This window comes from Balaenoptera acutorostrata, chromosome 11 (assembly GCF_949987535.1).
Source record: "Balaenoptera acutorostrata chromosome 11, mBalAcu1.1, whole genome shotgun sequence".
NCBI classification, from domain to species: Eukaryota; Metazoa; Chordata; class Mammalia; order Artiodactyla; family Balaenopteridae; genus Balaenoptera; species Balaenoptera acutorostrata.
Genome location: NC_080074.1, coordinates 4,226,161 through 4,238,069, shown reverse-complemented (window position 1 = coordinate 4,238,069; position 11,909 = coordinate 4,226,161). Strand labels below are relative to the sequence as shown.

Genomic DNA, 11,909 nt, shown 5'->3' with positions numbered 1-11,909 from the left:
GCAGGCGGATTCTTAACCACGGCGCCACCAGGGAAGCCCAAGGGGTAAGGTCTTGATTGGTGACAGTACGTTTTACTATCCCCTGTTCTTCAGGGAAAAATTGGGAGATTTTGCCCTGCTAGTTTAAGGATTGTTAAACATTTTGAATGGTCTTGAGCACTGCTAGGCGATCTAATGCCTGGCACATAGTAGGTACATAGAAATACTTGTGGAATGAATGAATATGTAGTCAGTTAAATGGGTAAGGCTGAATTACAATATCAGGTGACTTGCTTGTTCATGTTTCAGCTCTCCTGCATACTCTAGTGGTGTTTACTGGGTCTTTAAATTTTATTTAGCAAGAACATCAAAAGCGCTACGTTATAAACACACACCTACTCTTCAAATAAAAATGTAGAGGGTACTATTTACATATTTTAAGTGGTCCCATAGCAATTTGTGTAGTCCTCTATCATAGCAGTAGTCAACTGTATTCAATTATGTTTGCCTGTCTCTCTCTCAATAGTCTTTGAGTTTCTTCAGGGTTGGGATCCTCTCATATTGATATTTACACAGGCGTCCCTCTGTATCCATGAGTTCCACATCCGTGGATACAGAGAGCCAACTATGGGACTTGAGCATCCACGGATTTTGGTGTCCATGGGAGATCCTGGACCAATCCCACACAGATACCGAGGGACCACCGTTTGCCCAGCACCTAGCATGGGGCTTGGCAACAATGCCTGTTGAAAGGACATATACATGATATGATAAAGCGTGGTGGAAAGGAAACATGTGAGTTACCAACACCCCAGATAAGCCTTGTCTGATTCCTATAAAATATACTCATTTCCCTTAGAAAAACACAATTCTTACCCTACCTATGTAGAATTTAGCTCCTTGACATCTAATTGTATATAAAGCCCTCGATGAGCTGGAACAACGTATTCTCACCCCAAGCAGGCCTGGTAAATGAACTGTTATCGTCAGTAAATGATCAATACGAATTGGGAAGTGAGCTTCCAGGGTCTGAGACTTGCAAGCTGGAGACAGACTGCTCCGGTTCCGAGTGGGTCTGTGTGGGCACTGATCAACCCACCCAACCGCAGGATCCAGGTCTTCAGCCTTTTCCGCCGAGGGAGCCTCTGCAGGACTCCCCACCCTTCCTCATACCCCTCCCGTGGAGACCCCCTCTGCCCGCACCTCCCCCCTCAGGGCGCCCCCGTCCCGGTGCCCCCTCCGGACTTCTCCTCTGGGATCCTCCACCCTCCTGACTTCCCCGCCCCCTCAAACACAACTTCCGCCCGCGCCCCTTCCCCACAGGCCGAACTTCCGGCCGGCGCCCCCTCCCTACAGGCGGGACTTCCGTCCGCACCCCCTCCCCTCGCCGAGCCGTCGCGTCCTCCAGCCCGAGGCGAGCCGGGGCGCGTGCTCTCGCGCTCTCCCTCCCCGGCCACGGGCTGCAGCGGCGCAGAGGCGGCGGCGGCGGCGGCGTCCGGAGGCTGCGGGCGCGCTCCTCCCCCTTCTGCCTTCCCTCCTGCTCCTCCTCCTGCTGCTCCTCGTCGTCGCCCGCTCGGCCCGAGCTGCGAGCGGCAAGATGGCGGCGCCCAGGCCGCCGCCCGGCAGGCTGTCCGGCGTCATGGTGCCCGCGCCCATCCAGGACCTGGAGGCTCTCCGCGCGCTGACGGCGCTCTTCAAAGAGCAGCGGAATCGGTAACGGCCCGGGCGGCGCGAGCGTCGGGGGCGGCCCGGTGGGGCTGCGGGAGCGGGGCGGGGGCGCGGCAGCTGGGGAGCGGGCCGCCCCCTCCTCCCGGGACGGCCGCGGGGTGGCGGCCTCGGCGATGCGCCCGAGGGGCCCTGGGCCGCCGATGCCAGGCCCGCGTCCTCCCCCGCCCGGTCCCCGAGGTGCCCCGGGGGGCTGACACCTGTTCCCTGCCCGTCAGTACAGGTGTGAAGCCGGGTGCAGGAAGGGGGACCGAGGCAAGTGAGCCCTTGGCCGTCTGCTGCCTGTTTGGTTAGTTGAGTCGCATTGATGGCGCCCCTGTAACGGGGACAGACCTACAGGCCGCCGGAGTCAGCATACGTGCTGGTGGGGGAGAGACACGTTACAGATGTGCAAGGTGGGAGGTGGCGTCACTCCATTCGGCCTGTCAGCTCAGGCTTTGCATCCCCAGTGGTGGCCGCGCTTTGTGGAGAGGCCACTTCAATCCTCCCTCTGCCATTGAAGGGCCAGATGGCCATTGTCAAAGGTGCCCAGGAGTCTGACAGACCTGGATTTGGTTCCTGGCCCTACAAGCTGTGCGTGCGTTATTGTGCAGTTTTTCCAAGCCTTAAGATTTCTTGCCTAAAAATGGGAATATAATACATGACTTCATTTTTGAATTGTACAGAGGAGTAAATGAAATAAAGCATGTGAAAATATAAAGTATGTGATGCCCTCAGTCAGTGCCTGTTTGATTTTGTTCTAGTCTTCTCTGGGCCTCAGTTTCCACGTCTGTTTAATAGGAATAATGTTGGACAGTACCTTTCTGGGGACATTGTTTGTCAGGATTAAATGAGATAATGCATATTAAATCCTTAGCACATACCTGACACATAGTACTAAGTAAATGCTAGCTGATACTATCCTTTAACACATTTATGGGTGGTCCCCCATGTGCCAGGTTTTGTGCTAGGTGATGAAGTTGAAAAATAAAATGTCTTCTCCTGGAAAGTCCTGTTCTGGGGAACCAGCAGATAGTAAAGAGTAGAGGGAGTGTAGAAGTCCTAGAGGTCCCTTTGATCTGAGCACTTCTGCTGCCTTAAATCACAATAAGAAGTGTTGAGCAATTGAAAGAGTGCTAAGAGCCCAGGGCACTGCTCCTTGGGATTTTTGGGAGATATGTTCATTGATATGACAGTCTGGAAGATGTGTTGAATGAGTTACTGCTTGGGCATATCTATACCATGACGGACCGTCCTTTTAGTCAGTAATCAGTCATCAACCTTTATTAAGCACCTACTCTGAAACAGGTTCTTTTCTAGAGGCTGAAGGACCAGAGATGAATGTGATACCCCCCTTTTTTCAAGAATGTTGGAGTAATTGCTGTGTAAACAAATTGTGATGGGGGGTCTAGACAAGAAGAGGTAGTGGCACGGGGGGATCTGCGGACCTCATGGATAGATTGGTGGGCCAGGAAAGGTTTTCGATTACTTTGGCTTCATGGCTTACAGATGAGAGGGCTAATTAGCAAGAACAGTATGTGCAAAGGGACTGTGTGCTGATTTTGCACAGTTTCTGAGTGGTTTAAATGAGATAACATAGGTAAGGTGTATGGTACAGAGGAGATGGTCAAACATCAGGTCTCTCTTTATAACCTGGAGGATAAAATCCAAGACCCCGAGCCAGTTTACAAGACCTTTCTTGACTCTGTCCCTTGTGAGGGGAACCATTGAAGGTTCTTTCAAGGGCATGGCATGGCAAGATCTGTATATTAGAAAGATCTCTGACTGCCATTGTTGGGGATACATTAGGGTGAGGGTAGAGGTAGGGGACTTTTAAGAAGTTGATGCAGAAGCCCAAGTGAAAGAGAAAAGTGCCTGAATTTAGGGTATTGTCTATGGGGGTGGGTAGGGTAAATATTGAAAAATATTTATAAGATTGAATAGACAAGACTCAGGGACCAATTGGATTGTTGGGGAAGAATGAGGAAGTGAAGATGCGTCCCATATTTGATTTGAGTTTTTCCTGGGGCTGGCAGGAAGTTTGTCCTAATTCCAGGCAGAGTTTGAAGACTAGGAAAGGTGAACTGATGTGCAGGTCTTGGGATAGGGAGGCATATAGTTGTGTGGTGGGGCAGAGAGCCCTTGATGCGAGTTTGTGAGATCCGGCTTCTGGTCCTGATTCTGCCACTACTTCTTTGTGTGTCTTTGGGCAAATCACTAGTTGCCCCTCACAGAAACTCATGGGGTGTCCAGAGTCCAGCTGCTCTGAGAGGATCCATCCAATGTCGATGGACCCAGAAGGAGGATGGACCGAGGTGTTAGGGGTTGGATGGGATGTAAAGTGAAGCAAAATGAGGCCTCAGAGTCGCAAATAGAAAAACACCGGACAAAGCAAAAACATACTGAGGAAAGTAAGAAAGTAATTGATGGAACAAAAGAATTCCTCTCCCCTTGAGTGTGGGCTGAGCTTAGTGACTTATTTGTAAATAATAGACATGGGGGAAATGACAGTGTGTGACTTTTGAGACACAGAAGGCCGTGCAGCTTCCCCTTTGCTTTCTCTCTTGGATCACTCACTCTGACAAAGCCAGCTGCCATGTTGTGAGGACACTCAAGCGTCCATGTAGAGAGATCTGTGTGGTGAGGAACTGAGGCCTTCTGCCAGCAGCCATGTGATGACCATCCGGGAAGTGGATCCTGTCAGTCCCAGTCAAGCCCACAGCCATGTGTGCAGGCTCTTGAGAGACTCTGACCCGTGTGAGACCATAAATGTGATTGTTTTAAACTGCTCAGTTTCGGGGTAATTTGTTATATATATTGGTATATAGATCATGAATATACCAATCTAAAATTTTCGTCCTCTGGATTAAACCCATATTCTAAAGCCCACTCCTTGAATAGTGTCTTAACCACTAAAATCTGTAAAAAAAAAATTGCTCATGGTCATAAAATATCAGTACTAAGAGGCTATTCAGTTATTTCTCCTTTGTGGAAGGTAGTTCTTTTTATTAATTGTTTTAAATTTGTTTTACACCTTTCTAATGTACGTATCTGCATTTTTAACATTTAACAAGTGGTTTTTCTTGCTGTGCTCCGAGTCTTTACAAGTCATGCTAGGTTCTTTCTGGGACAGAGTAAGATGTAAATACATTAAGAATTCTGTTGTCAGCCTTTTCCTGGAGGTTTTATTTTCCAACCCTTTAGTTACCCTTATGATGTATTTCTTCATCATTTGTCTTTATGATGTATGCAGACCCCTCTATTAAAGTGTAGAGCCAGGTGAGATTGGTTGTCGTACTCTATACCTCCACTGTCCGTGCAGCCACTCGTGACATGTGGCTATTTAAATTAATTAGCAATAAGTAAAATTAATAATTCCATTCCTTGTACCAGCCACATTTGAAGTACTCGGTAGGCAGTCACGTGTGGCTGGTGGTTACCTTATTGGACCGTGCAGATACAGAATTTTTCCATCACCACAGTAAGTTCTGTTGAGTAATGCTACTCTCTGTTTTTTTCTGTAGGGAAGATTATGTTCTGGTTCTTGAGTATTCATGAAACAGTGTAACATTTGGATACTGCTTTCTGTAAATTCTTCTCATGCTGAAACTGATACCTCATTGCTCTTCCATCTGATAAGCTTCTTGAATAAAGTGAATGTATCACATTCCCTGTATCCCTAGCATCTAGCATACAGTCTGATAATTGCAGGTGCTTAACAAATTGCTGCTGTTTGTATAAGTGATTACTCATGGTGCGTGCGTAGTCTTTTTTCTTCCATGTTCATGTAGATAATAATTTTTTTAAGCTTTTCTCAGTGTGGCTACTTTTTTCTTGTTAACCTATGTTTAGTCAAAATTATTTTTCTGATTACTTCCTTCACGGCCTTGTATAGCCTATATAATAGTGCAGATACTTCCCTCCATACTTTGGGACCCCTTTACCTTATAAAGTATTTTCCCTTTTTTAAAGAAAGAACATATTAGATTCTAACATATTTACTATGTAATTATTAATAGTGGTTTCTTATTTGTTCTCTGTCTCCTTCCAGAATGAAGGCCTATGAGGACAGAGATGGTTGGCTTTTTTGTAATTATCCTGTTTGGATAATGCTTCTTGAATTGGGTGTCTTTGAACAGTTTAGGAAATTGTCAGCCAGTGTTTCGTCAAATACTGCTTCTCTCCTGTTCTTTCCTTTCCTTCAAGGACTGTAATTACACATATGTTAAACCTTTCACTGTATTTTATATGTCTCAAAGCCTCCTTTCTGTATTTCGCATTCTCTCTGAGCTTTGGTTTGAAATTTTTCTGCTAATCTGCCTTCTAGTTCTCTATTCCTTTTTTCTGCTATGTCTAATCTGCTATCATCTATTGTGTTTCAGGTATTGTATTTTTGAGTTATTGTATTGCAGAATTTCTGTTTGATTTTTTTAAATGGATTACTCTGTTGAAATTCATTTTGTCATTTACCTTCTTAAGCATATTAATTATAGTTTTTGTTTTAGAGAATGTGCCTGATAACTGTCTATTGTCATTTTCTGTCTTCTTGTGTTTAGTCATTTGGTCCTATCTTTTATTGAGTGCTGAATGTTGTGTAAGGAGTGTTAAGCCCATTTCCAAAATATTTGCAAACTCTCAACCAAAGTCAATCTAAAAATTATTTATTTCAACAAATGGTGGTGGTAGAACAACTTGATAATCTAATGGGAATAAAATGAACTTTGACCCATTCCTTGGACCATTCACAAAAAATATTTCAACATGGATTGTAGACCTAAACATAAAAGCTAAAACTATAAAATGTTTAGAAGATGGGAGAATATCTTTGTGATCTTGTGTGTAGGCAGACATTTCTTATCCAGGACACAGATAACATTAACCTTGCAAGAAAAAATTGATTATCAAGCTAGACTTTATCAAAATTTTAAAAACTTCTGCTCATCAAAAGACACCATTAAGAAAATGAAAAAGGCAAGCCATAGACTGAAAATATTTGCAATACATATATCTGACAAAGAACTTGCTTTGGAATATATAAAAGTGCTCCTGCAACTCAATAATAAAAAGACAATCCAATTAAAAAATTGGTCATAAAAATCTGTGCTTTTACAAAGGAAGATTATATAAATGGCCAGCAAACACATGATAAAGTACTCAACATCATTAATCATCAAGAAAATGCATATTAAAACAATGAGACACCACTCTACGCTCGTTAGGGTGGCTGTTACCAAAAAATGGAAAATAAGTGTTGGTGAGGATGTGGAGAATTTGGAACCCTTGTACATTGCTGGTGGGAATGTGAAATGGTTCAGCCACGATGGAAAACAGTTTGGTGGCACCTCAAAAAGCTAAACACAGAATATGACCCAGCAGTTCCACTCTTAGGTGTGTACGTACCCAAGAGAGTTGAAATCAGGGACTCAAACAGATACTTTTATGCCAGTGTTCATTGAGGTATTATTCACAATAGTCAAGAGATGGAAACAACCTAAGTGTCCATCAGCAGATGAATGGATAAACAAAATGTGGTATGTACCTACAGTGGAATATTATTTAGCCATAAAAAGGAATAAAGTACCGATGCATGCTATAATGGGGGTGAACCTTGAACACATGCTAAGTGAAAGAAGCCAGGCATAAAAGGACAAATATTGTAAGATTCCACCTCTATGAAGTACTTAGAATTGGCAAATTCACAGAGACAGAAAGGAGATGAGAGATTACCAGGGGTTGGTGGGGGGAGTTATTGTTTAATGGTTACAGAGTTTGTTTGGGGTCTTAGAAAAGTTTTGGAATTAGTGGTGATGGTTGTACAACATTATGAATATAATTAAAGCCGCTGAATTCTACACTTAAAAATGGTCAGAATGGCAAATTTTATGTTACATATTTGTTTTACCACAATTAAAAAAGTTAATAATGTAATATACCAAAATCCATCAAATTATGTAGTTTAAATGAGTGAATTGTATGCTTTGTTAATTATATCTCAATAAAGCTGTTATAAACAAGTAAAACCATAATGAGATACCTCTGCGTACTCATTAGAATTGCTAGGATTAGAATGACTGACAGTACCAAATTTTGGCAAGGATGTGGAGCAGCTGGAACTCTCGTACATTGCTGGTGGGAGTGTAAATGGTGCAACTGCTCTGGGAAACATTTTGGCAGTTTTTTATAAAGTTAAATGTACCCTTGCCTATGACCCTAGGTATTTACCCTAGAACATATGTTCACAAAAGGCTTGTAAAAGAATGTTTATAGCAGCTCTATTGGTAATAGCCAAATACTGGAACCAACTCGAATGTCTGTCAATGGGAGAATGGCTAAAACTGCCCGGTAATTGAAATGAATGAACCACCAGTATACACAACAACATGGACGAATCTCAAAACGTACTGAATGCAAGAAGCTAGACAAAGAGTACATACTGTATGATTCTATGAAGTTCTACAATTGGCAAAGCTAATCTTGTCTGTATCTCGAATTGGCAATACAGACATGAACAATGGTTGTCAAAGGAGGTTGGGGGTTGACTGGGAGGGAGCATGAGGGAATTTTCTGGAGTAAAGGAAATGTGCTCTATCTAGATGGGTATTGGTTGCCTGGATTTGACACAACTCGTTAAACACTAATGATCTGTGTAATTCACTGTAAGTTGTATTTGTTTTCTGTGTGTAAAATTATTGTTCTTCTCCTTGCCACCCCCAGAAGAACTTACTTGAGCTAAATCTCAGACTCTGTGGTAAAACAATATTTGTGAATTGTAAAATTTGCTCTAAGAAAAGAAAGGTTTATCTAATGTTCTTCATACAGTTAGAGTGAGTCGGGCTTTGTTCTACATTTTCATCTATGCTGGACAGTGCTCTCTGTTTCCAGAGCCTGAGATGAGCTGAAGTGACTGATGTGTGAGTGCATGAAATGCTTGAAACCAAATGTAGAAAGAAATGGAAGTCATCCTGGAAGGAAAAGGGAAGTAATGTGCCGCTGGAAATTTCACCTCATTGTCCACTGAAAATTGCAGTGTGAGGGTGCTTTTGGAATCTTGCATTGCAGGGATAGCCGTAGTGTGATATCATCCTACTGCTGTGGAACCTGAGATCTCCTTCCTCCCGGGTAGGAGTGGGATTTGCCTCGGCTTTTTGTGACCTGTGAATAATGCAGGGGCTGTTTTGCAGAGTGACTGAAATTGTTTTGTTTTCTAAACAATTTGAGTTCGGGGAGCTTCTTCCTCTCCCCCATTGAAATGTGTCAGTATGAAATATTGATATCTTTTTGGACTCAGTGGGTTTCAGGGGAAAAAGACTTTTGTAAGGCATAGGTCTAGTTTCAAATCTAAGTACCGCAACATACTAGCTGCATGAACTGCAAATATTTCTAACTTCTCTGAGCCTCAGTTCTACCCTGGTAGGACGGGTATTATAGTAATGCCTACCTTGTAGGGTTGATGTGGGTATTAGGGGGTGCTGGATGTCGAGTCTGGAATGGTGCCTGGCACGTAGTTGATGCCAGCAAACACCACTATTATTATTGCCGGCTCTAGTCAGAATCAGGAGTGAAAAGAAGTGAAAAGTGTGGTAATTCTTGAATTTTTTTCATATTTTAAAATAGTGCTTGTAAAATTTTTAATTTCATCTCAATTCCATGATCAAGTTCTTGTTTTAATAGGCTTTGGAACTGCCTCTGGAACTTCAGAATAAGGAATAGATTTAATAACTCAAGTCAGTGGAAGAAGATTGGTTTTTCAGATCCAAAAGATGTAGGCAGTAACTTCTTACAAAATCTTAATTCCTTGGTAGAAAGGTATTTTAGCGATATTAGATAATTTTAAAAAGTTATAGAATTTCCAATAAAAAAGTGAGTACTTGACAGTAACTTACATTATGACATGAGCAGAGGAATTTAGATGATTTTGCGTGGAGTGACTGTGCTTTCTTTAGGAGCTGACATTTTAGAAAACCATACTTGTGTACTCTAAGGAAAAAGGAAATTGAAGCTTTCCGTTAGCTTTCACTCTAGTGTTTTTGTTGGTTTGTTTGCTTATTTTTAAACTCTTGTCAAGTCAAAACCGACAAATATATAATAATGTTAATGCCTTTATGGAGGACGATATAACAGATAATCTAACAAGTACCCATGTATTTCACTTGAAAAATCAGCAAATGTTACAATTTTGTCTTGTTCTCTCAAAATCCAAAACATTACTGATATTGTTAATGTCCTCGGTATTAGAACAAATAACCCCACAAGTTAGCAGCTTGAAGCCACAGGCATTTATTGTTTCACACAGTTTATTAGGGTCCGGAATCTGGGAGCTGCTTAGCTGGGTGGATGTGGCTTGGGGTCTTGCGCGAGGCTGCAGTCAAGCCGTGGACCAGGTCTGTGGTCTCCCGAAGGCCTCACTGGGGTGGGAGGTCGGGGTTTCACGCTCACACGAGTGGCTCTGGGCAGAAAGCTCCAGTTCCTCACCACGTGGACCCCTCCCTAGGGCTGCTCGTGCCTCGGCAGCCGGCTTGTTCGAAAGCGAGTGATCCAAGAGAGCCCGCTCAAGATGGGAGCTGGGGTGCCTTTATCATCTTGGAAAGGACATACCTTACTACTGCGTGTTCTAAGGGTCACACAGAAGGGCGTGAATGCCCGGAGGTGAGAGTAGTGGGTAGGGCTCTTTGTTTCACTTTCCAGTCTCATTCCTCTCTCCCTTGTACGTGTTATACTGTATGTTTTATGCTGTACACTCTGCAGTTTGCATCTTTAATTTTTGCTCTGTTTTCGAGTGTTATCAGTTTTTATACATAGAGAGCTAGATCATTAACTTCAACTGCTGTAGAGTGTCCCTTCATAAGCTTACATCATAATTTACCTACCTTTTTTCTTACTGATGGGTATTGGATTTGTCCTGAAGTTTTGGTAATTCAAACAGTACTGCAGAGACCATCTTTACACATGTCTCCTTGTATACCTGAGCCTTTGGATTTTTTTTTTCCCCAAAGCAGAATTTGAGATAGGGACTTGGGTGAAGCACCCAGCAGTCAGGAGTGTGGGACGGGGGGAAGCTAGGTGTGGAAGGGGGAACAGCCAATGTAGGGATGCTGTATTGAGTGGTGACTGTTGTAGGCAGCTGGAGCTCAACCCCACTGGGTGTCCCTGAGGGGGCTGCACCTCCAAATAATCTGTGCACAGGGCTGGGTGATTTATCTATTAACCTGTTGCCCACTGGTTGAGAATTGCCCCTGGGGTTGTTATCTAGATGGACCAAGGCTGTGCGGTGAGGGACACCGTGAACATTTTTTACGGCGTGCTCTTCTTCTGAGACCTCCTCTTGCCTGATACTGTTCACTCAGTCATGGGCTCTTGGAGGCTATAGCTGTTTGGAATCTAAAAGGAAAGACCTGGACAGGAGTGTTAGTGCAGTAAGTTCAGTCCCCACTGCTGAAGACTGTCCTGAGGCCGTAATTGGATAATCATCTCCCTGCTCCAGCTTCCAGTCTAGACTTCCCTGACTTTCCCCCAGCACTGTAGCTGGGCTGTCATGCCGAGGGGGCTGAGCCCTTGGTTGCCTCTCTCCTGTCAGTCTGTGGTTGCTGCAGCTGCCTGTTTGTGGCTATCCCTAGACATGGAAGTACCAAGAGACAGCGCATTGAACCCCTGAGTCCCAGATTACTTCTCCCGGTGCCCAACTTGTAGTAGCAACTCTTCCTGATAATCAGGGTGGGTCTCTCCTGCCAGTGTAGTCACTCTTCTTTGCCTGCTGGTTCACCGGCTTGAGAATCTCAAAGTGATCATTCTGTGAATCTAGTTTAAGATACACTAGATCCTTTTCTGTGCTCCCTGATGGAGACGTTCTTTGTCTTGGCCCTAGGGCTTAGTCCAGCACAGTCGATAGAGTTGCAGGGTTGGGAAGCACAAATTCTGCAGGTATGTCATTGGGAGTGGTGAGGAAAGGGACCAGTTTTTCTTAGGGTTAGATTTTCTCTTTGAACTTCTAGTTTGCTGGCTCACTTTGAGAAATTTGTTACATTTTCTCCCTTTCTGGGCTCACTCCTCCTTGTATAATGATGTTGCGTTTTCTTCCACCTATTTCCCCAATGACCCCAGCCTAAGATCAGGTTTTACTGCTATTGGTGATTTGTGTCGTAGTGATATTGGGATATTGTGTGTCTGGTCACTAAGCTAGCCAGCATCTTGGACCGGGTTCCACCTCTGAAGCTCTCTTGGCTTTGTCC

General features: G+C 43.9%; 1 protein-coding gene across 1 annotated transcript in view; it reads left to right on the top strand.

Annotated features, from left to right (window-relative positions):
- Positions 1-1,347: 1,347 nt before the first annotated feature.
- Positions 1,348-11,909, top strand: part of ATXN10 (ataxin 10) — a 156,191-nt gene continuing 145,629 nt past the window's right edge. Inside the window, exon 1 of the mRNA XM_057556206.1 lies at positions 1,348-1,692. Coding sequence (XP_057412189.1) covers positions 1,577-1,692 — 116 coding nt within the window. The 5' untranslated portion in view covers positions 1,348-1,576. The remainder of the gene's footprint in view (positions 1,693-11,909) is intronic.